Source organism: Candoia aspera, chromosome 7, assembly GCF_035149785.1.
Source record: "Candoia aspera isolate rCanAsp1 chromosome 7, rCanAsp1.hap2, whole genome shotgun sequence".
Taxonomy (NCBI): Eukaryota; Metazoa; Chordata; class Lepidosauria; order Squamata; family Boidae; genus Candoia; species Candoia aspera.
Genome location: NC_086159.1, coordinates 2,892,858 through 2,920,720, shown reverse-complemented (window position 1 = coordinate 2,920,720; position 27,863 = coordinate 2,892,858). Strand labels below are relative to the sequence as shown.

The 27,863-nt window shown below is 47.0% G+C and overlaps 1 protein-coding gene across 2 annotated transcripts in view; it reads right to left on the bottom strand.

The window, feature by feature from the left end:
* USP6NL (USP6 N-terminal like) overlaps positions 1–27,863 on the bottom strand; it is a 135,248-nt gene that overhangs the window by 20,849 nt on the left and 86,536 nt on the right. For both annotated transcript variants that reach the window (XM_063309181.1, XM_063309180.1), the window contains 5 exons: positions 20,015–20,122; positions 18,435–18,544; positions 12,149–12,197; positions 8,562–8,682; positions 1,272–1,366 (listed from right to left, as the gene is read on the bottom strand). In XM_063309181.1, the coding sequence (XP_063165251.1) occupies positions 1,272–1,366; positions 8,562–8,682; positions 12,149–12,197; positions 18,435–18,544; positions 20,015–20,122 (483 nt within the window). The remainder of the gene's footprint in view (positions 1–1,271; positions 1,367–8,561; positions 8,683–12,148; positions 12,198–18,434; positions 18,545–20,014; positions 20,123–27,863) is intronic.

Here is a 27,863-nt window from a genome sequence, read left to right as displayed (position 1 = left end):
TGCATCCCCCACCCTCTCTCTCTCTTAAGGCAAAACACAGATTTTTTGTGATTTCTCATCATAGATCAGCTTGACGTTACCTCCAATTTTGTGTTACTCTTTGTTGTTATGAGTATCCTGAGTCAACTCTGACTTGCAGTGACTACAGGGACAAGTCCCTGCCATTTCTTTGGCAACATTTTTTTAAAGGGGCTCACCAATACTTCCTACCTAGGGCTGAGAGAGTGACTAGCCCAAAGTTGCCCAGCTGGCATCTCTGCCTAAGGCAGAACTAGAACTCAACACTCTGTTACTTTAAAGAGCTGTTACTCTTTAAAAGGAACTTGCTTAACATAAAAAACAGTGCTCCTAATTATTAAGGGCCTTCAAAAAGCCAAGAACGCCAAAAAGGAGTTACTGTGTGCTTCATCGATCACAGAAAGGCCTTCAATTGTGTCAGTCACGTCAAGCTGTTAAAAGTGCTCAGAAAAATGGGAATCCCAGAACAACTCATTGCCCTCGTGAGAAACCCATGGACAGATCAGGAAGCCACAGTATGGACAGAACAAGGTGAAACAGACTGGCTCCAGGTTTGCAAAGGAGTGTGACCTATATACTGAAAATATATTAAGGGGAGATGAGTGTGGTTTTAAAAATGGAGGAGGAAACATCAACGATCTGCGCCATGCTGATGACTCTACTTTGATAGCCAAAAATGAAAAGGATCTGCAAGCCCTAGTAATAAAAGTCAAGAAGCACGGTGAAAGAAATGGAACGTTAATTAAATATAAAGAAGACCAAACTAATGACTACAGGTACAACAACCAGCCCTAGAATCGGTAATGAAGATATCAAAGTGGCGGAGAGCTTCTGCTTTTTTAGGATCAACCATCAACAGCAAAGGAACAAGCAGTCAAGAAATACGCCACAGATTAGCACTTAGTAGAGCAGCCACGAAGGCCTTGGAAAGTTATTCAGACGCCATGATGTGTCTGCATCTACAGAGATCTACAAAGCCATGGTATTCCCTGTGACACTCTATGGAAGCGCAAGTTGGACTTTGAAGAAGCAGGATAGGAGGTATATTGACGCCTTTGAACTTTGGTGTTGGAGAAGGCTCCTGGGAATGCTGTGGACAGCCAAGAAAACCACCAAAAGGGTCATCAAACCAACCAACCCAGAGCTCTCACTTGAGGCACAAAGGACAAGGCTCAAATTATCCTACTTTGGACACATTATGAGAAGACCCAGCTCTCTGGAGAAGGCTCATATTCATGTTGGCATTTACTTACAAAGTGATGCTTAAGCTTGGACAAAAATTTCTTCATGATTTTGTCATGATGCTCTTGAAATCTCAACAGCTTAGGAAAACCAGGAATAAAAAAACCTAAAATTGGGAAAGGTGGGGAGAGAAAGAACTCATCACGAACAAGTAACAAATCATCCTGCAATACCTTAATTAATAAGTAATGTTAAATTAAATTATAGCATTTTAATAGGATGTCATGCGCTGCCTCCCTCTGAATAACATTCAGACACTGGTTTGCGAATCAGGCTCTGGTTTATTGCAGGGCAGGTACAGCGTTGGTAGAAAAAAGCTGAGAGTGACAGGAGCGCGCCGGTGCGGGGTTTAAATACCCCGCGCCGGTCAGCGCCCCCTCGCTCACGGTCACGTCACCCCCCTTTGTCCCATGCGTTGCCCTGCCGGTGGGTGAGGGTTTCCAGGATCGCCCATCATCAGGTTTCCATTCTTCTGCTGATTGCTTTCAGCTGGGCGATCCCCGTTGTATTGCCGCTGATGGCTTGGGTGGCTCCGTGATCCGTTTAGCTATTGTTTGTTAGCCGTTAGTCGTTGTGGGTTGATGGCTACTTAACTTGTGCCCCTTCACTTATTTCCTTGTCATTGTCATGTGTGCCATTGCGCTGATGACTTTAGCTCAACGGCACTCATGACATACTGCCCCCTTTTCAAATAGTGTTCTCCCCCGGTTTTCTGGGTTTTCCCCGTGGAGCTGTCAAATCGCCACATTTTTTTTTTTTTTTTTTTCAAAGTTCCCGCCGGAGTAGTTGTCGCCCCTCCCTTTGCTCCTCCCTCTGCCACGTGTCTTCCCAGGGTGTGTCCATGGTGCGCATGCTCGGGTCCTGACCTGGCGTGCGCATGCTCCAGCCACACCCTGTTTGTTTGGCTCAGTTCAGCGAGGCGAGAGGCGTGGCTGGTCGGGTGCTTCTCAGCTCCAGGTAGGGCCCTTCTTTTCTTATTTAGAGTGCGTCGCCTTTGTTGTGGCTCCTGGGCGTTGCCCCCAGGTTGCCCTGTTGACTTGCTTGCCACTCCCCCGCGGCCGGGGGGCGGGGGGAGGGTGCTGGCGATCGTTTGTCACCACCCCGTGGGCCCGGGGCGGGGGGAGTGAGTCCCGGGGGGGGGAAGGTCCACCCAAGTCGCGGGCTTGGGGGGGCCCTTTCCCTTGGGGCACGGGAGGCGGGGGGGGGCCTGCGGGGGGGGGTTTGGTTTTGCTGACCTTGGTTGCGGTTTGTCGGGGTATGCCCGGTGAAATTCTCTGGTCAGGTCAGGCGCGTTAACGTTGTGCGCCGCCACCCATTCCGGGTGGGGGAAGTGTTTCCACCTGACCAGGTAGTGTAGAGTTCCTCGTTGCTTGCGGGAGTCGAGAATGTCCCTTATCTCGAAGTGGTGTTGCCCGTCGATCATTAGCGGTGCGGGCTGTGGCGTGCTTGGGTGCCATCGGGAGGTGGTTGCCGGTTTTAGGAGGCTGGTGTGGAACACCGGGTGGAATCTCCGGAGGTTGTGTGGCAGGTCCAGGCGTATCGCTACCGGGTTCACTATTTGCGTGACTCGGAACGGCCCGATGTACTTAGGCCCCAGTTTTTTCGAGGGTTGGGTTGACTTTAGGAACTTGGTGGATAGATAGGCCATATCCCCCGCCTGGAACGTCGGTTGTTGGCGCCGGTGCTTGTCGGCCTGCTCTTTGTAGGCAGCCTGTGCCTCCTTCAGCGCCGCCGTGATTACTGGCCATGCTTCTGCGATCTTCCGTCCCCAGTCGCTAGCGTCCACCTGGGGTTCCGGGGGTTGAGGTAGCTCCGGTATGGGGACGAAGTCGCGCCCCGAGACTACTTCGAACGGAGTTTTCCCCGTGCTCGTGTGGACGGCGTTGTTGTATGCGACTTCGGCGAACGGGAGCAGTTCAGCCCAGTCGTCTTGGTGGTAGTTGGTATAAGATCGTATAAATTGCTCTAAGGTGGCATTAAGAACCTCAGTGGCTCCGTCCGTCTGAGGGTGCCAAGCCGTAGATAGGGCCTGTTGGGTCCCCGTCAGCTTCAGGAAGGCCCGCCAGAATTTGGAGGTGAACTGTGTGCCCCTGTCGGTCACCACACGTGCGGGACATCCGTGTAGCCTGTACACGTGGATGAGGAAGAGTTTGGCTAGCTGTTGTGAGGATGGGACCGACGTGCAGGGGATGAAGTGGGCCTGCTTTGAGAAGTAGTCCTTCACCACCCAAATGGCCGTTTTCTTCTGGCTGGGTGGGAGGTCCACTATAAAATCCATAGAGATTTCCTCCCATGGGCGGGAGGGTTCTGCCACCCGTTGCAATAGCCCCGCGGGTTTGCCTGGTGCCCGTTTGGCCCTAGCGCACGTTGGGCAGGACGCCACGTAGGTTTTTACGTCTCGCCTGAGCGCGGGCCACCAGAATTGACGCCGTGTGAGGTGTAGGGTCTTGAGGAACCCAAAGTGTCCCGCTTGCTTGGCGTCGTGTGACCTATGCAAGATCGCCTGGCGTTGCGAGTCCGGGACGTAGATTCTGCCTTCCCCCCATGCCAGGTCTTGCGCCATTGTTACCTTGTTGGGGTTCGCCAGGAACCAGGGGTCGGTTTTGAGGGCGGCGGCGAGGTCCGTGCGCATTCCCCCTGGTAGTTGCGGTTGGCTTCTTTCCGTCGCCGGTTGTCCCGCCGTCGGCTGCGCCGTAGAGTCGAGCTGCCTCCGTGCGCCGCTTCGGGTGGTCACGGCCATCCCCAGTTGCGAGGCGGATAGGACCGTCCCAATGGTGTCTGGGGCGGGCTCTTCGTCTTGGGGCAGTCGGGAGAGGGCGTCGGCCAGGAAGTTCTTCTTGCCCGGCATGAACTTCAGCTGGAAATCAAAGCGGCTGAAGAATTGGGCCCATCGGACCTGTTTTGGGCTAAGGCGTCTAGGCGTTCGTAGGGCCGCGAGGTTCCGGTGGTCCGTCCAGACCTCGAATGGTTGGGTGGCTCCCTCGAGTAGGTGTCGCCAAGTCTCTAGTGCCGATTTCACCGCGAAGGCTTCTTTCTCCCAGACGTGCCATCGCCTCTCTGTCTCGGAGAACTTCCTTGACAGGTAGGCGCATGGTTTCAGGAGTCCCGTGGGGTCTTTCTGTAGCAGGATGGCTCCCAGGGAGAAGTCTGAGGCGTCGGCTTGGACCACGAACGGCCGTTCTGGGTCCGGGTGCGCGAGGATTGGCTCCGTAGTGAACAGCGCTTTCAGCTTGTCGAATGCGGTCTGGCACGCGGGAGTCCAATTCAGCACTGTGCCTGGGTTCTTGGCGCGTCGGGTGTCCCCCACCCCTTTGGTTTTGAGGAGGTCCGTTAAGGGGAGGGCTATCTCAGCGAACCCCCGGGCGAATGACCTGTAGAAATTCGCGAATCCCAGGAAGCTCTGTAGTTGCCGTCTGTTGCGGGGCCGCTCCCAGTTTAGCACCGCTTCGACTTTTGCGGGGTCCATTTCGATGCCGTCCCCGGAGATTCGATACCCCAGATAGTCTAGGCGCTCTTTGTGAAACTCGCACTTTGTAGGCTTTGCATAGAGCTGCGCCCTTCTGAGCTTGTCGAGGACTTGCCTGACTAGGGTTACATGTTCCTCGTGCGTTTTTGTGTAAATAAGGACGTCGTCGATGTAGACCAGGACCCCTTTAAACAGATGTTCATGCAGTACCTCATTGATGAGCTGCATGAACACCCCAGGGGCCCCCGCGAGTCCGAAAGGCAGTACCTTGTACTGGAAAGCGCCTAGGGGACAGTTAAAGGCCGTCTTCCATTCGTCCCCCTCCCTGATTCGGATGCGATAGTACGCCTCGCGAAGGTCCAATTTGGAAAAGACTTTGCCCGTGGACAGGTGGGCGAGCATGTCCTTCACCAGGGGTAAGGGGTATTTGTTGGACAGGGAAGCCGCGTTTAGGCCCCGGTAGTCGGTGCAGAGCCGTAGGGTCCCGTCTTTCTTCTCCCGGAATAAGACGGGGGCTCCGACCGGTGAGCATGCTGGCTCTATGAATCCCCTGTCTAGGTTTTTATCGATGAACTCCCGGAGGGTTGCCATCTCCTTCGGGGTCATCGAATAGATTTTTGGTCGAGGTAAGGGGACGTCGGGCAGTAGGTCGATCCGGCAATCCGTCTTGCGGTGGGGGGGTAATTGGTCAGCCTCTGCCTCTCCGAAGACCTCGGAGAAGTCGGCGTATTGTTCTGGTAGGTCTGCTGTGGTAGCGGCGTTGTCTTGTGTGGTCGCCTCCGCTCGTCCTACCGTGGGGTTGCTTTTGCCGGCTGGAACTGGTGCTCGATACTCGCCGTCGCCGAATGTGAAGGTGCGGGTCGCCCAGTTGATCCGCGGGTTGTTTGTCGCGAGCCATGGCATCCCCAGGACTGCAATGGGCCGTCCGATGTGCGTGACTACGAACGATGTGCGCTCGGTGTGAGTGCCCATTTGCAGGGTGACCGGCTCGGTTTGTAGCGTGGCTGGTTTCCCTCCCGCTGTAGAGCCGTCCAGCTGGTGGAATGCCAGCGGCGTGGGGAGGGGGAAGCAGCGGAGGTCGAGTTTGGCGACTAGGTCGGGGTGGATGAGGTTTTTTGAGCACCCCGAGTCCACTAGTGCCGCGGCCGTGGTGGCTCCGTTGCCGGTAGAGAGTTGAATTGCTGCCCATATTACGGAGCTTTTGTCGTTTCGTTGAGGTGGTCCGCGTTGCTGTCCCACCGCCTGCCTCGCCACGCGTCTCAGAGCAGGCGGGGAGCATTTCCCGCCGGCTGGTCGGGGTCGGTATTGTCCTCTTCCCCCCCGTAAGCGTCCCAGCCCTCTTCCGGTGTCGCTGTGGCCACGGTCATTCGGCGGTGAGGCGGCGGCCCCGGGTTGGGTGGTTTGGGGCTAATTTTCGGGGTGGGCTTGGGCGCGCTGGTCGGCGGTCGGTTGGCGAAGCAATCCGCCGTCTTGTGCCCTAATTTGCCACACCTCCCGCAGGGCTCCCGGTTGAACTTCTTTTTTGGGTATATGGGGCCGGCCATCCCCCCGTGTGGTGCGGGTACCTTTTTCCCGGCATCGTTTGTGTCTTCCGTGGTTGTCATGAGGAAGGTGCGGTGCGCGTGTTCGGCTTTCCCCGCGAGGTGGATCCACCCGTGTAACGTTTCTGGGTCGTCGCGGTAGAGGGCCCATTGGAGAACGTCGCGGTTGAGCCCCCTTTTGAAGATTTCCAGCAGGGTGGTCTCGGACCAGTCGCTGACCTTCCCCGCGAGGGCTTTGAACTCCAGGGCGTAGTCAGGGACCGTGCGGGTGCCCTGTTGAAGTCTTTGGAGTGCGCTTTTCGCCCGTACTTTGGCTAGGGGGTCTTCGAAGTAGTTTTTCATCTCTTTGATGAAAGCAGGGAAGGTGGCGAGGGCGGGGGAGCTGGCCTCGTACAGTTGGACGTACCAGTCCGCCGCCCTGTCTTGGAGTTTGATCGCCACGGCGGCGATCTTGTCGGCCTCGGAGTCATAGGAGTGTCCGTGCCTCCCCATGAACTCCCTAGCGTTGGTCACAAAAAACGAGAGTTTTGTGGGGGTCCCATCGAAGAAGATGGGGAAGTCCTTTGGGGCCCGGGCGTTTTGTGCGGCCCCGCCTCTCGCTTCTCGGGGTGTGGTGTCGGCCGCCTGTGCCGTCTGCTGGCCCTCCGCTGGCCCGTGTGAGTTCGATGCTTCGCTCGGGGTGTGGGCTTGTGCGGGGACGTCGTTGGGTGGCGCGGGGGGCATAAGCGCCTGGAGCATGGTCCGGAGTTCCGTCAGCTGAGCCCGCATGGCCGCGAGTTCAGCTCGTGCCTCCTCGTCCACAGCCCGCGCTGCCGCTGGGGCCGGTTCCGTTGGCGCGTCCTCGGGGGTGGGTTGCCGGCGGGGTTCATCGTCCCTCTGCCGCGGGTCCGCTTCCTCCGCCGTCTGATGGGTGTCTCCGTCGTCCTCCTCCGTGTTGAGCGCCGTGGGGCTGTCGCTCCACGCCCGTTGCTGGGGTGCGATGTGGGGCGCGGGGTCCTCCGCTGGTTTCGGAAGTCGTGCTGCTCCCTCCCGCGGTCGGGTTGCCTCCGTCGCCATCTCCCCTTGGGGTTGGAGCTGAGGCTCGGGTCGGGTGGGGTGGGCGTCCATGGCTCCGGGAGTCCGCGGTGCCTCTGGCCTTGGTCGGTCCTCCTCTGTCTTTTGCCGCGCGGCTCGCCCTCCTTGCCCGCGCCGTTCCGGCCTCATCTTGCTGGTCTTCTCGCCGTCTACTCCTCCCGCGGCTCGTTGTCGTCCGGTGGGGCTCGGCGAGGCTGAGTTTATGACTCTCAGCTTTATGTCATGCGCTGCCTCCCTCTGAATAACATTCAGACACTGGTTTGCGAATCAGGCTCTGGTTTATTGCAGGGCAGGTACAGCGTTGGTAGAAAAAAGCTGAGAGTGACAGGAGCGCGCCGGTGCGGGGTTTAAATACCCCGCGCCGGTCAGCGCCCCCTCGCTCACGGTCACGTCACCCCCCTTTGTCCCATGCGTTGCCCTGCCGGTGGGTGAGGGTTTCCAGGATCGCCCATCATCAGGTTTCCATTCTTCTGCTGATTGCTTTCAGCTGGGCGATCCCCGTTGTATTGCCGCTGATGGCTTGGGTGGCTCCGTGATCCGTTTAGCTATTGTTTGTTAGCCGTTAGTCGTTGTGGGTTGATGGCTACTTAACTTGTGCCCCTTCACTTATTTCCTTGTCATTGTCATGTGTGCCATTGCGCTGATGACTTTAGCTCAACGGCACTCATGACATAGGACTACTAATCCATACCTAGGCTAATGCAACAAACAAATCCGAGTTATAATGTTGGGAAAAGTGAGAAAGAAAGGGAAAGTGGAAGGAAATAGAAGAGGATGACCAGCAGCAAGGTGGGTTGTCCCAATTACAGCAGTGAAAGGTGCATTGCAGAAGACCTGAAGGCTAGGATGGGGACAGACCATCCTGGACAAGGTCTAGTTAAGAGGTCACTAAAAGCTGACACCAACTTGATGGCACATAATCGATCAATCATTCCAGGCTAAAATGCAGTTGGCCGTTCAGCATCTTTTGGAAGCATGTTATTCAGACTACTGCATGAAGCCGTAATACCATTTGTTTCAGCTTTATGTGATACCCAGACAAGTATCTGTGACTTGTCAACTTGGTTTAGTACAGTCGTGTGAACCCAGCCACAATATTGCAGAGCTGAAAAGCAAAATTCTAAATAGAGTTCTTGAGGAAGGTTTGCCGAGCATTGGTGTTTAAAGGGAAGAGGCCCAGTTTAACTATCATGGCACTGAATGAAGCCTTGGACACGTACCATGCATAGCATGCTTGGGCCCCGAGAGCAGTTTCACCAGAGCCCAGAAAGCATCTTCTTCATTCATATACATAAGGAGCAGTGCTGTTATGTGGCTCATCCCTTGACAGTATCCAACCTCCTGGGAAAAGAAGACAAGACAGTTACAAAATTTCTCAATACATGCAAATACCCCAAAGCAGTTGCACTCACTTTTCTGTAGCAAGGGTAGGAAACAGAGCGAGTTCTGAGATGTTTGGAGGAAGGGTATCCCCGGGGATTAGTTCTCTGTCTGACTTGGCACAGAGAATTGAAAAGAAAAGCTAGACTGGCATAAGCAGAGGTTCTACAGGACAAGCTACCATGGCCTAAATTTTTATCCTGAAGATGTGGAGAAGCCTCTAAGGCAGTGTCTCTCAACCTTGGCTACTTTAAGAGCATGCTGGCTGGGGAATTCTGGGAGTTGAAGTTCACATATCTTAAAGTAGCCAAGGTTGAGAAACACTACTCTAAGGACATGTTGACTATGAAGCTAGAAGAGGACAGGGGAGTCCCTTCTTCCCATCTTCTGCACTGGGGCCTGTCATTATTCCACATTGTTCTTTCTTTCCTTTCTTTCTTATTCACATTTCTATCACCGCTCATCTCCCCCTAAAAGGGGGACTCTGGGCAATTTACAATAAAATTCACCTTAAAACCTAACATCATAAAATCACCAATATTAAAATAGTAAAAATATAAATATAAAATCCATTCCGTTGGGAGAACTCTACATCACCAGCCACCCCCAGGAAGAGCTATTGCCCTTCCCATCCCAGGCGAGGCGGCAAAACCAGGTCTTCAAGCCCCTCCGGAAGGTTGGGAGCAAAGGGGCCTGCCTCACCTCAGGGGGTAGAATGTTCCACAGGGCGGGCGCCACTGCAGAGAAGGCCCACCTCCTGGACCCCGCCAGATGAAATTCTCTTACAGACGGGGTCCACAGCATGCCCTCTCTGCATGACCAGGTGGGATGGGTTGATGTTATGGGGATGAGGCGGTCCCTCAGGTAGCCTGGCCCCATGCCATGTAGGGCTTTAAGGGTGATAACCAACACCTTGAATTGGACCCGGAAGCAAACTGGAACCCAATGCAGCAGTAGAGGTGTTACATGTGCTGATCTTGGAGCACTCATCACTGTTCGCGCAGCTGCATTTTGGACCAACTGAAGCCTCCGAATACTCTTCAAGGGTAGCCCCATGTAGAGTGCATTGCAGTAGTCTATATGGGAGATGACCAGGGCATGAGTGACTGTCCGGAGGGCATCTCGATCCAGGAAAGGGCGTAACTGGAGCACAACCTGAAGTTGTGCAAAGGCCCTCCTAGCCACAACTGCCACCTGCTCTTTAAGCGGGAGTCATGAGTCCAGGAGGACCCCCAAGTTACGCACGGGTTCTGAATGGGGCAGTGCCACCCCATCCAGAACTAAAGATGACAACTTCCCGGATACCGAGAAGCCATCAATCCACAGCCACCCCGCCTTACCAGGGTTCAGCTGAAGTCTGTTGCTCCCCATCCAGGCCCCCACAGCCCCCAGGCACTGAGAAAGGGCATTGACCGCATCACTTACTTCACCCGGGATGGAGATATATATGAGTATCATCAGCATACTGATGGTACCTCATCCCATGGTGACGGATGACCTCACCCAGCGGTTTCATGTAGATGTTAAATAGGAGAGGGGAGAGAACCGAACCCTGTGGCACCCCGCAAAGCAGGGGTCGAGGGTCGGATCTCATCTCCTATCACCACCGACTGGGACCAGCCCTGGAGGAAGGAGGTGAACCAGCGCAGAACCACGCCACCCACCCCCAACTCCCTGAGTCATCCCAGAAGAATACCATGGTCAATGGTATCGAAAGCCGCTGAGAGATCAAGGAGAGCGAGGATGGATGCACTGCCTCCATCCCGCTCCCGCCAGAGATCATCCATAAGCGCGACCCATGCAGTCTCTGTCCCATATCCCAGCCTGAAACCTGACTGAAAGGGGTCCAGATAATCCGTTTCATCCAGAATCCTCTGAAGTTGTAAAACCACCACTTTTTCAACCACCTACCCCAAAAAGGGGAGGTGGGAAACTGGACGAAAGTTGTCCAGGACAGTAGGGTCCAGCTATGGCTTTTTGAGGAGGGGGTGTACCAGTGCCTCTTTAAAGGCAACCGGAACCACTCCCTCCCTCAACGATGCATTAACCATCGCCTGGACCCAACCACATGTCACCTCCTGGGCTGCTTTCACAAGCCAGGAAGGGCATGGGTCTAGATGACACGTGGTGGCGTTTACAATCCGGAGGATCCTGTCCACTTCCTCAGGCCCAACAGGATCAAACTGTTCCCAGATAACCGGGTAAGTACGTTCCCTCAGCATCTCCCCAGACTCTGCCCCACGCTTAGAGTCCAACTTGGACCGAATCTGAGCGATTTTACCCTGCAGATGCTCAGCAAATTCCTCCGCACGGCCCTGTAGGTGGGAGACACAGCTAATGTGCCCCTACCTAATAACGATTGTGTAATTTTAAACAGGGCCATTGGGCAGCATTCTGCGGATGCAATAAGAACGGAGAAATACTGACGTTTCGCCGCTCTTACTGCCACAAGGTAGGCCTTAATAGCAGCTCTAGCTTGTGTTCGGTCAGATTCAGTCTTTGTCTTTAGCTTGATTCACGTAATCTTTGATGCCTTTCCCCTGTTTAGATGACTGGTGACCCCATAAGGAAATACTGCTTAGTGCAAAACAGCCTTCAACACAGAACACTGGTACTTCAGAAGGAAGTCAATGCTACAATGCGCTCTCTCTGATTAAATTTCTTTCCCTTTCAAACTGAGTCACTTGAACATCTGCCCTACAAAGCATTTGGGCTTAGCCTTAACTGTCACATATAAATTTATTCCATTAACTTATTCCAAAATTAAGGCTATATCATCATTTAGGGGTTTATGCTAACTTAGAGTTTAGTTGTGAGTTTCATGGAATGCAATCTGACATTTCTGAGTAGGAAGCCACAGAATTATACACAAAGAGAGTAAGTGATGGATTTTAGCCCACTAACAGAGTTTTGCTTATCCTAATAATGCTATTGGGCACTTCACTTGTTCTGCTCAACAGATTAATATGGCTATCCCCTCTTCAAGTCTTCATACCAGAGACAAGGGGGAGAGAATTTTTGCAGTTTTAGAAACATTTATAACTGCCTGTTCCAGAATCCCACAACTATTTATTGGATTTGACCCACCCCAATAATGCTGTTAAAACTTCTTATGCATCTTAAAATATAGTATTTTATTGGCTCAGTGAGCTTTATTTACTACTGTTTTTACAGTTTCTGATCTTAATGTTTCCAGGCAAGCATTTGCAAACATGCTTTGATAGCATCTGGCCAAGAATCAGAAATATTTTCTTCTACATCCATGGGCAAAATGATCCAGTACAGAATTAGGTCTGTTCAAACTCACTGTTTTCTTGCTGCCCTTTAGAATTCTATTTCCATGAATTCAGTACAGTTTAAGAGTGACCTATGTAACTGACTATGAATAGATGCAGACAGATCTACATGGATGCACAGAGCATCTTACCGTGTTATAAACGGAATATGCAGCTAAGACGTGAAACAGAGACTGTTGCCTGGGGAGAAAAGACAGAACGTAACTACGCAAAATCTTAATGTGTTTTAGAGCCACATTAAAGGAAAAATTACTCTTGATGTAAAATGTTGCTGGCTTAATTACATATCAGTCCCATTTTGTACATCTGAACAGCCCTGCACAGTGGTAAGTATCTCTCAGATACAGAATACTGCATAATTTAATGCGCTGCAAGCCAGGGGGAATAAAGCAACCCAAAGATCACCAAATGTGTCCTGTCCCGTATTGGGAGGAGATCCAGATCTAGACTGCTACTTTGTGGGATTATGCAGATGATACTTAGTTACAGGTAGTCCTCAGTTAACGACGATCATTGGGACCAGACTTTCCATTGCTGAGTAATGCAGTCATGAGGTGCAACACCATGTGACGGCATTGCTTAGCGATGGTAATCCCGGCAGTCCTGGGTGCCGTCGTTAACCAAATCCCGCCCGGTTGTTAGGCGAGGACCCACCCTGATCCAAGCCAATCCCAGCTTGGTCCTTCCCAGCCCCGAGCCTCCTCCTCAGCTCCCCCCACCTGCCTATCTTCCCCCCTATCTCTGCCCATCTGGGTGCTCTGTGCACTTGGGACCGCCCTGCGCTTCAAAGCCTCACAAGGAGGCCACATGCGCTTTGGACAGGGGCAGCTAAGTCGGCGCAGGTCAGCTAAGGCCAGAGGAGGGCAGGGCAGCAAAGTGCAGGGTGGCCCCAAGGGCGGCGATATGGGGGGAAGGTCGGTGGGTGCAAGCAGCTGAAGCGCTTCTGTGTCCCCAGTGCAGGCACCCACATTTTGATGACCGGGGGGGGGGGGTTGTTTCACAGCAGTTCTCTCTCTCCGCTTGTCACAGGGAAAGTGGACACTCCTTATTGACCTGTATGTTGCCTTTCTGTTCAAACTGGACAGGGAAAGCAGCCTATCGCTTAAAGCGATTAACTACCTATCTATAATGTACATGCACGGGTGATAAAGGCAAGTACACCTGCATTCAGTTATACGGTGAAATACTTACAAAAGCTCTCTTTCAAGGGAAATCAAGGACCATGCAAGGTGTGCCTATCTGGAAAGAGCCCTGCTATATCCAAAGACAGTGGGCACTGGAGAAAGGGAAATGCCTTCACGTAGGGCAGTGGTTGTCAACCGTGGCAACTTTAAGACATGTGGACTTCAACTCCCAGAATTCCCCAGCCAGCCATGCTGGCTGGGGAATTCTGGAAGTTGAAGTCCACATGTCTTAGAAGTTGCCACGGTTGACAAACACTGATGTAGGGGAACTATCATCTTTCAGGGCTGAAACCTGGAAACCTGGGGGCACACGTTTCTAGCCATTCCCCCTCCATTCACTCACACCCACATTTTAGCCCCAGTCTGTATTCTGTGCCTGGCGAGTATGCCGAATCCTCACAACTCGTTTTGGCTTCCTTCCCCACTTGCTAACTAGGTTTCTTTATCCTTACCACATGATCCCTTTCCCTTCTGTGGGTAGGCAGGGTCACTCTGGCCATGGACCAACATTTGAAGCTGAAACCATCACCATCATCCTGACAACGTGTAGACGCTTTGCTTAACTACTGCTTAACTATTGTTATCTCCAAGTGATGAACGTTCTCTGACAAGTTTTATTGTAAACGTTTTCTCAAGTTATTGCCTCTCGTTAACTATTAACAATCTGTTGGCTTGATCATCACTGTTCTTGTCTTGTTCACTGTATTCGTTGTAAGCCATTCAAACACAAATTGTGTAAACAAACCAACCCGGGGGGTGGGGGGGGAATGCAATTTATGAAAAAGCATGGGCTTCACCTGCATACAGCTTTAGTCGTAGGAGGTTGCAATGCTAACCCATGATATGGTATTTCCTCTGAACCATCTCAAAGTGAATGAAAAATGTGTTCAGAAATTAGAACATGTAATTTAGATAGATCTAAGGGCTTGCATAATGCTTGGTGGAATTACTGACATTTTATTTTTCCCTGTTGCTATTTCACTAACTGTTCTGATAATTCCCCTGAGGTTAGAAAATGGTTTTAGAAATCGATTTGCAATTTTATCTGCTTGGTTGTCAGAGAGGGGGTTCAACTGTCTAAAATAATCACAGGCTAAAAGCTACTTAGAACACTCACAGAACTAATTAAACAATTCTTTGTACTTTGGGTTTTGCAGAACGGAGCTTAGGCAATACCATATAGTAAACACAGGTGGAATGTAATGCCTAGGAAGCCGTCTGCAACCTGGTGCCCTTCTGATGCTCTGGAACTACAACTGACAGAATTTCTGGTTGTGAATCTGGAGCGCTGTAATCCTACTGCATCTGAAGCTAACTCAGGAAAAAGTGTAACTGGCTTTCATAGCTTCCAAATATCTGTAACCTAAAAGAATATTAAAGGAAGTACTGAATTTTCTTCATAGGTATTTATTTATGTGGCTAAGGGAGGTTACCAAAGACCATCTTTAGATTAATGTAAGGGACTCTGAAAGACACTCCAAGCAGGTATCTGAACACAGCAATTTTGGAAAGCTTCCATTCAAGATAGTTTAGTAGTTCTTCCTGGCATTTCTGAAGTGCAGGGTTACAGCTTTTTTAGATTTGCTTGGACTGTTTTAAAACAAAAGTCAGCATTCAGGATTTAATATGGGAAAATATATCTCCATTTCAAATGTTCATATTTTAAAAACTTAAAACTCTTCTCTTCAGCAAAGGATCGTTACCTTGTCGTGGTGCTGGAGCTTGAGCACCTCAGTGATGCCATGAGCTAAACCGTGAAGGGCCACCCAAGACAGGAAGGTCATGACAGAGAGGTCAGACTAAATGAGATCCCTGGGGAAGGTAATGGCAACCCACCCCAGTATTCTTGCCGTGAAAACTAAATGGATCAGTACAACCAGAGATATGTCGGTATACCATCGGAAGATGAGACCCCCAGGTCGGAAGATGGTCAAAATGCTACTGGGGAGGAACAGAGGATGAGCTCAACTAGCCCCAGTCGTGATGACGCAGCTAGCTCAAAGCCAAAAGGATGGTTAGCGGCCGACGGTGCTGGTGGTGAACGGCGAATCCGATGTTCTAAGGATCAACACACCATTGGAACCTGGAATGTAAGATCTATGAGCCAGGGCAAATTGGATGTGGTTATGGGTGAGATGTCAAGATTGAAGATAGACATTTTGGGCGTCAGTGAACTAAAATGGACTGGAATGAGCCATCTCACATCAAATGACCACCAGATCTACTACTGTGGACAAGAGGACCACAGAAGAAATGGAGTAGCCTTCATAATTAATAGTAAAGCGGCTAAAGCAGTGCTTGGATACAATCCAAAAAACAACAGAATGATCTCAATTCGAATTCAGGCCAAGCCATCTAACATCACAGCGATCCAAATATACATCCCAACCACAGATGCTGAAGAAGCTGAAGTAGAGCATTTCTATAAGGATCAGCAGCACCTACTGGACAACACGCCTAAAAGAGATGTTATTTTAATCACGGGAGACTGGAATGCTAAGGTGGGCAGTCAAATGACACCTGGAATTACAGGTAAGCATGGCCTGGGAGAACAAAATGAAGCAGGACATAGGCTGATAGAATTTTGCCAAGACAACTCACTCTGCATAACAAACACTCTCTTCCAACAACCTAAGAGACGGCTTTATACATGGGCTTCCCCAGATGGACAACACCGAAATCAGATTGACTACATCCTTTGCAGCCAAAGGTGGCGGACATCTATACAGTCAGTAAAAACAAGACCTGGAGCTGACTGTAGTTCAGATCACAAACTTCTTCTGGCACAATTTAGGATCAGACTAAAGAGATTAGGGAAGACCCACAGATCAGCTCACTAATATTCCTAAGGAATATGCAGTGGAGGTGAAGAACAGATTTAAGGGACTGAACTTAGTAGAGAGGGTCCCGGAAGAACTATGGACAGAAGTTCGCGACATTGTTCAGGAGGCGGCAACAAAATACATCCCAAAGAAAGAGAAAACCAAGAAGGCAAAATGGCTGTCTGCTGAGACACTAGAAGTAGCCCAAGAAAGAAGGAAAGCAAAAGGCAACAGTGATAGGGGGAGATATGCCCAATTAAATGCAAAATTCCAGAGGTTAGCCAGAAGAGATAAGGAATTGTTTTTAAACAAGCAATGCGCGGAAGTGGAAGAAGACAATAGAATAGGAAGGACAAGAGACCTCTTCCAGAAAATTAGAAACATCGGAGGTAAATTCCAGGCCAAAATGGGTATGATCAAAAACAAAGATGGCAAGGACCTAACAGAAGAAGAAGAGATCAAGAAAAAGTGGCAAGAATATACGGAAGACCTGTATAGGAAGGATAACAATATCGGGGATAGCTTTGACGGTGTGGTCAGTGAGCTAGAGCCAGACATCCTGAAGAGTGAGGTTGAGTGGGCCTTAAGAAGCATTGCTAATAACAAGGCAGCAGGAGACGACGGCATCCCAGCTGAACTGTTCAAAATCTTGCAAGATGATGCTGTCAAGGTAATGCATGCTATGTGCCAGAAAATTTGGAAAACACAAGAATGGCCATCAGACTGGAAAAAATCAACTTATATCCCCATACCAAAAAAGGGAAACGCTAAAGAATGTTCAAACTATCGAACAGTGGCACTCATTTCACACACCAGTAAGGTAATGCTCAAGATCCTGCAAGGTAGACTTCAGCAATTCATGGAGCGAGAATTGCCAGATGTACAAGCTGGGTTTAGAAAAGGCAGAGGAACTAGGGACCAAATTGCCAATATCCACTGGATAATGGAAAAAGCCAGGGAGTTTCAGAAAAACATCTATTTCTGTTTCATTGACTAATCTAAAGCCTTTGACTGTGTGGACCATAACAAATTGTGGCCAGTTCTTAGCGGTATGGGGATACCAAGTCATCTTGTCTGCCTCCTGAAGAATCTGTATGACGACCAAGTAGCAACAGTAAGGACAGACCACGGAACAACGGACTGGTTTAAGATTGGGAAAGGAGTACAGCAGGGCTGTATACTCTCACCCTACCTATTCAACTTGTACGCAGAACACGTCATGCGACATGCTGGGCTTGAGGAATCCAACGCTGGAGTTAAAATCTCTGGAAGAAACATTAACAATCTCAGATATGCAGATGATACCACTCTGATGGCTGAAAGTGAAGAGGAACTGAGGAGCCTTATGATGAAGGTGAAAGAAGAAAGTGCAAAAGCTGGCTTGCAGCTAAACCTCAAAAAAACCAAGATTATGGCAACCAGCTTGATTGATAACTGGCAAATAGAGGGAGAAAATGTAGAAGCAGTGAAAGACTTTGTATTCCTAGGTGTGAATATTACTGCAGATGCTGACTGCAGTCAGGAAATCAGAAGACGCTTAATCCTTGGGAGAAGAGCAATGACCAATCTCGATAAAATAGTTAAGAGCAGAGACATCACACTGACAACAAAGGCCTGCATAGTTAAAGCAATGGTGTTCCCCGTAGTAACATATGGCTGCGAGAGCTGGACCATAAGGAAGGCTGAGAGAAGGAAGATCGATGCTTTTGAACTGTGGTGTTGGAGGAAAATTCTGAGAGCGCCTTGGACTGCAAGAAGATTAAACCAGTCCATCCTCCAGGAAATAAAGCCAGACTGCTCACTTGAGGGAACGATATTAAAGGCAAAACTGAAATACTTTGGCCACATAATGAGAAGACAGGACACCCTGGAGAAGGTGCTGATGCTGGGGAGAGTGGAGGGCAAAAGGAAGAGGGGCCGACCAAGGGCAAGGTGGATGGATGATATTCTAGAGGTGATGGGCTCGTCCCTGGGGGAGCTGGGGGTGGCAACAACCGACAGGAAGCTCTGGCGTGGGCTGGTCCATGAAGTCACGAAGAGTCGGAAGCAACTAAACGAATAAACAACAACAAAAACCCTTTTCCAGATAACTTGCTAATGATGCTTTTCCTATATGGACACCAACATTTAAATACCGAAGTGTATGGTTCTGCTTTGAATTCCAGAGTATCACATGGATTTCTGGGTCCAGATCTCCTACGGAAAAGAGAGGAACAATAAGCTGGAATCAAGGGGGTGGGAGGGAGGTTTTGATAGGCCTTTCCTATATAAATGCCATTGTTTGTAATGAGCAATGGCAGAGGAGGACCCAGAGTTTTGCTACCCTTCTGAACAGATTAAATCTCCTGTCGTTCTGGAAAAAAAAATAGCAATGAGAACCATATAAAAGGAGTGGATTTAACTTCACTCACTTTACTCCATATCTGTCTCTGAACATTATGTGATCCCGATAGGTCCGATTAACATCAAGATCAATTTGCCGGATATCTGGAGAGGTCCCTCTTGCTTGTGTTTTTAAAGTCTAGGGGGAAAGAGAGAGAAACAATCAACAAATATATATACCAAGGCTTCACAGCTCATCATAAATTCATCATCCTTTTTGATGGCACTCGACTTCTCACAAAGCTGGTAAACCTGTTCTGCTGTAGATGAGGGAAGCATAACAGATTTTCTCCCTTACAAAGTATCTTCTTCCGACAAGAGACAGGATTTCAAGTACAAGCAGTCAACCATAGCAAATATCCCTCTGAACTGCAACAACTGGGAAATTCAAGTGAGAAAGTGTACGGTATTCACGTCCTCCTGCTGGCTTCCATATTTACATCTGGGAGGAACCATGACACGGAATGCTGACGCTAGAGACCATTTTGGCCTGACCAAGCACACCTCCTGGTGAAAGGAATGAAAGGAACATCTTACATTTGTTCTATTTATCAGTGAATGCGGTGGAAAGCCAGAGGTGGCATGAGTTAAGAGAATTAGCTCTGAATTTTCTGCAGGTTGCAGAAGATTCTACACCTCAGTGAACATGCCTTTCCCAATCTGAAGCCCTCCAGATGTGTAAGGACTTCCAGAACCCTAGAGGTCACGTGCCTAGGAAATTCTGAGAGCTGCAGTCCCAGCACATGCAGAGGATGTCAGGTTAGGAAGAAGCATTATATGTACCTTCTGGTCCACAGGCTGTGTATCTGCCCTAAATTACAATTTTTCAACAGCACAATTTCCTGCCAATTCTCAATGAAGATGAAAGGAAATAGATACGCTGAGTCTCCAGTGAGTTTAACCTAATTATTAATCCCCCAAGCAAAACAGTAGCAGATAAATATTTCACTCCTGTATCCACCCCCACCGCCATGCACCACTGCCTCATTTCAAAACTTCCCTGGATTTCCAAGTTAAAAAGTAAAAATTTAAAACCGTGAAATGCATAAACATAACATGAAGACCAAATCTAAAAGCGAATTTAAAAATCAGAATAAAGCTGTCACAAGACTGTTTCTTAGCGTACCGACAACATTTGTTTGTTTTATTAACTAGATCTGTGAAGCCACCCAACCCAAACAATGTGACTCTGGATTGCGTACAACACACACACACACACACACACACACAAATAATAAGCCAGGGCAGGTGAGGGAAAATCATGTAAAAAGAACGAGACCTGGGAAACTGCACTGGTTGCAAGCATAGTGTAAACATGGATAAGCAATACTGAAATCTGCAATCTTTTCAGCAGAAAAAAGGAAAGCTACAAAAATCCCTAGGCATGAGAAATTAAGTTGGAGTTGTACTAAGGTTCTTGCCTAATGGGTAATTTTGATTTAGGGTTTATATACTGTGAGTCAGTACCTTTCCAGAAAAAAGAGATAAAACCTTGGAGACAATGGCATTTATGATAACGTTTTATCCCCCCTAATTGAATTACATGTATTGTTTGCTGCATTATATAAAATAAAAGCTCCACATTTCACTTTTGGGCTTGGAAACTCACGTTATAATAATCTCTCATTTCTTCTTTCATTTTCGGGACATCGAGCAACAAGGACCAGATCTCACCTCTCAGCTGTAATGGAATTCCTTTATAGATTCTTCTGTGAAACTGTGCCAGAAAAAGAAAAGCAAACGTAATAAGCACGTACAGAAATAAATCAGAGAGAAAGTATAACATGATGGCTACTGCAATGCCCAGAGCTATTACTGAAATTCTCTCGAGGCAGAGATGCCTCTTGGGACTGGGCGGAAGGCTACAGCCAATGCAAAATGCCATGATTGGGTTTATTTTAAAAGTACAGGTAGTCCTCGCTTAACGACCATTCATTTAGTGACTTACAACAGTGCTGGGAAACCAATTTGCAATCAGTCCTCGCACTTATGACCACTGCAGCATCCCCACACTCATGCGATTGCAATTCGGCCACTTAGCAACTGGTTCGTAGTTGCGACTGTCGCAGCGTCCCACAGTCACGTGATCACTGGCTTCCGGCAAGCAAAATCAACGGGGAACCACATATTCGCTTAACGACCACGTGCTTCGCTTAATGGCCATGGTTATTCGCTTGATGACCACCACAAAAATGGTAGTAAAATCAGATTGGATTCTCTTAACCAAAATACCAGTCCCAATTGTGGTTGTTAAGCGAGGACTACCTGTAAAGTCTTTCTCAAGTTGCGTTCAGTGCTTGGTGACTTCACAGACACTTCCATGAAATTTTATTGTCAACCAGACAGACATGGTTTGCCAATGCTTTCTTCCAGGGCGGTTCCCTCCCCCTCCCCACACCCCACCGATTTTCCAGACTAGTGGACAGCCCTGGGTTTTCCTGATAGTATCCCATTCAAGTATTAAGCAGGTCTGATCCTGCTCAGCTTTTCAAGGTCAGCCTAGCTCGGCTAGGTGTGTTACCACACACACACAATCTCTGCTTAAAAGATCTGCACCGTCAGCCACTAAGTCAGGATTGAGGCGTTAGTGTTAGTATCTAGTGCCCACTTACAACTGGTCTTTCAACCCCTTTGCTAGCCAGGTTGGAAAATATACCGGATTGTTTATTTTGTATGCCACCCTTCCTCTTAAAAGAAATAAAATGGGGTGGAAGAGAAGAATTAAGATGCTTCTCTTCCTATTCCTTTATTCAACTAGCAACATCTGAAAGAAAAATGAGAAATGAATCAGCTGTCTATTTATGCGCCTTCGGTATTACGTCTACCTTCACCCTGAAATGCACACCTGAAATGTATACATCAGGTAGGACCTTACTGAGATCAGGAATAGATGCTAGTTGAGATATCCTCATTGAATAAATTATGATTTGGGGAAAAAAACATTTAAACAAATCGATAAATGAATAGACCCTTAATCTTCTGGTTTTAGAGGATAATTCACAAATCAAACAGATTCCTAAAGGATTTCAGTTATAAACCTTTAACTACCATGTTAAATAGTACAGGGAAAATGGTGGCAGATTTTGTAAACCAGCCCAGTTCAATTCCAATATATGCCATGACTCTTATTTTTAACTTTGCAGTGAAAACTAAATCCTTCAGAACCATGCTATTTTTCACACCCATGCACGCGAGAATGAAAAAGATGTTGATCCTTCAAATACCAAATTGATAGGAGTTAATAAAGAGACATTGTATTTTCCATCAGCTGTTCCTAATGACATGCAGCCAGTGTACAGTTTTTATACTGTACATACAAATAGCATGTTCACAAGTCAGCTCAGATACTCAGTATATGTCCACTTCACCCTCCCTATTCAAATTTTTAATTCCCACCCCCATCACTACTTGGAAAATGGGAATACCACTTTACAGATGGTCGTGAAATGTATCCATCTTGATAGGAGATGGATAAAATTTAAGAAAAGATAATAGCCTTCACCTGGGATCATTGTAATTGATCAAGACCAATTGGCAGACTCTGGGCAGGGAAATCTACTTTGATTAAAGAACACTGAATGAGCAGATTCAGGGTGGTAGGTGGTGGTGGTGGTTGCTTTGTTTTCTGAAACAGATTTTTTAAATATTTTTCCTTTAATGTACAAAAAGAGAAAGAGAAGAACAAAAAACAAAATCATACAAGAAACAATTCAGCCTAGTGTTTAAACCAATCATTAAACCATGACCACGTAACAAAGCATTCATCAGTCTTTCTATTATGTTAATAATAACAAAATCCATCCACGTAAAACTCATAAACCGGTTTTGAAAAGGTCAAAGTGCCTTATATTCTCTGAATTTATTTACAGCAGTGTTTCGCAGCATGCTGGCTGGGGAATTTTGGGAGTTGAAGTCCACCCATCTTAAAGCGGCCAAGGTTGAGGAACACTAATTTACAGCCATTCTTTGGGGCAAGTTACCGTTATATCCATTTTCCATATATGAATTACAGCTGACATAGCGATTTGTCCGTATGACAAATCACTACCAAACCTAGAGAACAAGAGGAGAATTATAGCTGTTCCCAACCCAAGACTTAAGAAATTAGAATTGCAGAACTGTAGTGCTGCAACCACCCACTTTAAAAAAAAAAAAACCTGCATAATTCAGGACTTGAGTATTCTAATTACAGGAGTGTCAAAATTCAAGATGGCAGCCATGCCTACACAACTGACGCCCTGCCCCTTTGTAATGTGGGTGCAACACAAAAAAGATGCAGAGCTTTGATTGCATGGGCATGGCTACCTTGTCGACTTTCTTTACCCTGACGCCCCCGTGCCACTGGTCATAACTGAAGTGGGAGGGGGAAGTAGATCTGTATGATACACATGGGTTAAACATAAAACTTCAATTGGCAGATGTGTATTCAGGAAGTCAAACAAAAATGTATTGTGAAACATAAAGGCAATCCTATAAAACAAATGTACACATTTCCTGTCATATGGATTTTCCATGCTAACTTTTAAGACTTAAAGGGCTGGAAATAGCTGAAAAGATCCATCAAAGCTGGAAAATATACCAGTGAAGGGACTTTTATAATAAGACAATAAAATATGCGTATTTTATTAGTGATGAAAAGAGTCTGCATATACAAAAAATAACAACAGTAGAGATCAACAAGGAGTTCGCAAAACTCTGCAGTTGGGTTTTCTACTCTTCCCTGCAATTCAATTCAACCTGGTTTTTTTTTTCCATTAAAGCTGTTACAAGATGAAGGTGAAAAGTAAAATTTTGAATTCAATTAAGGACTCCCATTTTTCACCTCAGTTTACTCAGAGAATAACTTATAAACTGTCAAAAATAATGGGACGGTATCCTCTACATACTCATATTGCTCCTACCTGAAGAGTGCCTCTGACCCTGTATCATAAAATGAAGACCTTGCACCACTGTGTTTAGCTTACATTAATTTCCTTTATTACATCTTTTTTTTTTTTATGCCTTCAAGTCAGTGTGGACTCCTGGCTACTGCCTGGTCAAGCCCCTAAAGTTTTCTTGGCAAGCTTTTTCGGAAGTGGCTTGCCATTGCCTCCTTCCTAGGGCTGAGAGAGAGGGACTGGCCCAGGGCCACCCAGCTGGCTTGGTGCCTAAGGCGGGACTAGAACTCACCGTCTCCCGAATATATCCAAAGATTTCTCAATATACAAATAATAAACTGTAAATGCAAAAGCAAGGTCCACTATACGTATTTACTACTTATGAAGTTGGTATTGGTGGTATCTCTCTGCTGAACTCTGCAAAATCATGTTCATTGCCATAAACCCTATAAATCTGGTGCTTAGAATGCATTTGGAACCTGAGTAAGAAGGTAAATAAGAAGTTATTCAGTTGGGAGGATTCTAGCTTTACTATTAAGATTATGCTGATTTTAGTTCATTTATCAGTAACATTAACTAATTTATTAATGGAGGTTTAGCCTGTTTTTATGCTTTCTGCAACCTGTACTGTGTCCCTAGGTTACAGAAAAGTAAAACCACCTTTAAATACCGCTCAACTCCTGCTGATTTCATGGTGTGTATGTGTGTGCATGTGTGCGGGTGTTTATTTGGCAGCAGTACAGAAGCTGTGTGCAGTTCTTCTGGGATTTTGTCTAGTCTACAGACCTGGCCTCTCTTGGTGGTCTTCAATTTAAGTACTAACCAGAACCAAGCCTGCTTAGCTCCCAACCCCAGACAAGATTTAACAGATGCTGCCACCTGCACAGACCTGGCTATAGGGTGGTTTTTTGAAAAATGCAACCATTATCAGCCAACTTACCAACTCTGTAAATGGCTGGTTTTCCTAGCAAGTGTTGAAAACCAGGGCTTCTCTCGACACACAAGAACTTCCCTACTGTATGGTGTCCCGTGCCTGATCTCCTACTTGGAGCACAGTACTGCAGAAGAAAGGTATTGTTTTCTGAATCTGAGCTACTATTCACAGTTCAGATTCTGTGAACGACTGGTTGTTAATTACAATCAGATTCTGAAACAGCCTCAGACAGGCAATGTCTCTTTTGGGCTGCTCCTCCATCTGTAATGGCACTAGCTAGACCTACCACGGCAGACAGATATTTGAATGTGATTATAATCAATGACATTTTTATACCATGAATCCAGAAAGTTATGACCACATAAAGACAATGAGAGCTTTAACTTGCAAATTGACAGCTTGAATTGCCTTAGCATTATGCAAAATATAAATATGGTGGTGACAGGAGCCATAAAGCAGCAGGTGGAGAAGCAAAAAAGTTTCCATCTTCCCTGCTGATGTATTTATGCAATCTGCAAACCATTTTAAATTCTTAATTGTACACTTCTATCCCAAAATGCTATGAGGCTAAGCCAACTGCTTGTATCCTTTTGTTTGCACACAGGGAGCTAAAACTGAAAGAGCGCGCAAAAATCCTCATCAAAACCACCCAAATTATACAATAAATTATTTTAAAAGTATTCCACAGGGAACGGATTCCACAGGGAACAGATTTCACCATTGCTACATGCTTCTGCCGCTCTCTCTCCTCAGAATTTTAGAAAAGACCGGGCACTGAGGTGAAACTGTCAAACATATTCTATGATTAGCACTTCGAGACAGAAAGGGTCACCTCACAAATTGGCAAAAGGGGCTTCATTCCCGGAGCACTTTTCATAAAACATGAGGCACACTCATCCCCTAATCCAAAACTGTTCTAACAGCAGGAAAATAATTTTAAAATGTGACATTAAGAGATATCTGCAATGGAGCAACTGCATCTAGAGATAAAGCTTTGCCTTTTTTAAAGTGATTTAGTGGTAGTTAGGAGGATAAAGTCAAGCTACAAGAAACCCTGGATTTAGTCATTTATTTTTTAACAATGCAAATGGCCACCTTTGTGGAACTTGGGAAATACTTATTTAGTTGTTCATGTGTAGGTCCTGCACTGGAGACAAAGATCTCAGATCACTAGAAGCTGGAACTCAACTACGACCTAAAGGGACTGAATTTGGCCTACTTGCCATCTAAAATCATCCTCCATTTCATCATTAGCTCTTCCATATTTGTTTTACCTACCTACTTCGATGTTTTGCATAAACATGGAAAGAAGTTAACAACTGTGTTTTGATTTTAAAATATAAAGGTTTAGCCAATATTTGTTGTTTCAGTTTTATCTTATACCACCTCCCCACATTGATAGGTTTCAATCTGCATGTCTGCAAGCTAAATACCCTATATGAACAAAACCGGCACTGCCTGGAATCTAAGAGTAAAGACATTTTCTAACCAAGGTGCCTACTGTACTAGACATCCCAATCACTTCTGCAGGATGACTCTGTCACTCTAGTTATCTGCCTCCTTGACTCACTCCTTCGACTACTGTTAAACTGTGCTACTTCCCTTAGCTAACAAGTTTAAGCCACTTACACAGAAACATGTGCACTTCCTGAAAATCAAGCTTTCTTTTCAATCAAGCTTTCTTTTCATCATCTTACACTATTAACTTCATTATTGATTTTTCCAGCACCACCACGTTTTAGTAAGAAAAAAAAAACCTACCCCTTCAGCAGCCTCTATGTTATGCAAGCCTCGATTTGCATTAACGTGACTTTACGCAAAGGATTGTCATTTTATGCATGTTCTGACTTGCTTAGGCAAAGAATTCCAGAACAGACTTTCTTCATACATCGATGGAAACACAAAATTAAAAATAAAAGCCCACCAGTAACATTTACAAGTGTTAATAAAGACAACCTCAAGGTGATCAGTTAAATACCAAGTGCAAATTTCGTCTGCTTAATATTCTCTGATCCTTTTAGGCAGACGTGGGATTTTTTTCAAAGCACTTTTCAGGAGGTATGTGAGGTTGGACAATCCATAATCCATAGAAAGTCTCATGACACTTAATATGGTCCTTCAACAGCCTGAGATTCTGCTATCAAAAACAATGTTTGAACCTGTCTTGCTAAAGAAGCTATCGTTTAAAATAATCAGTTCCTTCTTTCCTTTCCGTTTCAAAGACAAAGATAACCCTTGAGAAGAAGGAAGGGGATTACAGCAAACAATTGTGCTTGTTTATATACCACTAAGCCACGATTCAGCATTCATTAAATCACAGGCTGGCATTATGGAAACAAGCCGGAATGGCATTTTCATTCTGGAGCATTCATAATCTAATTCTAGGTTCAGACACACTCATAAACCTCCACAGTCATATAAAAAGGTCCACTGGCTTGCCACAAAGAAAGATCAGATCCCGAATGAAGATGGGAAACCCAGCTTATTCTCTATGCCTGCACTAAGTTTTAGTGAAGATATGATGCTGATTTGTTCAGCTGCAGTAAGCACATGAAAAGCATTGTGTGCTCCATCTCTCCTGTGTACAGATTTTCCCCTTCTTTTTTGGAAGCAACGATGAGCATCATATCTGCACCAGTTTTAACGCTCCCTGTGGCTAGCTGAAAATTACACTCAACAGTACAGAATCAAGTTAGTGCAAATTTTTCCTCAAAGTAATATTGAACTATATAGCCACATATATAGGACTCTTGTCGGGAATTGCTTCAAGGGGAGAAAAACTAACTTTACATACCTTAGTAACTTTGTAAGAGTTCTCCACTCCTAATATCATATATTTCTAATATTCAGGAATACATTTTTATAGGTCATGAAATGGAAAGGTTTCTATAAAGGAAAAGAGTTTAAAGCAGGCTTGGAGTAGAGCAATGCTGGCAACACAGCACCCATGAGTAGCAGGATACTAACTCAAAATGCTTCGAACTGTGGTGCTGGAGAAGAATCTTAAGCGTCCCTTGGACTGCAAGGAGGTCAAATCAGCCAACCCTACAGGAAATCAACCCTGAAATCAACTGCTCATTGGAAGGACAGATCCTGAAGCTGAAGCTCACATACTTTGGCCACCTAACGCGAAGAGAGGACTCACGGGCAAAGACCCTGATGCTGGGAAAGACCGAAGGCGAAAGGAGAAGGGGACGGCAGAGGAGGAGATGGCTAGATAGCATCACCGATGCAATGAACATGAACCTGAGCAAACTCCGGGAGACAGCGGAGGACAGGAAGGCCTGGCGTGCTACGGTCCATGGGGTCACGAAGGGTTGGACACTTAACGACTGAACAACAACTCAAAATGCCCCACATCCCTGCCCCACAAAACAAACTACCAAGGGGTGAGATTGTAGCACTGTCCCATTAAATCTTGGCCAAATGATGTCATTTTTCAAAGAAGCACCTGAACCTTCAAATGAACCTCAGGAACTGCCAGCTTCTACAATGAAAGGAAGGAAGCAGGTGGATTTTGTAAGAGATTTTTTTAAAAAGTCTTTTTATCAAACCTTTAGGAGTTTTTTCACTCCTATTCCAACAATTAAAGGACAACATTTTCCAAATACATATACTTCAGAAATTCTGAAAGCCAGCTTCTTTGT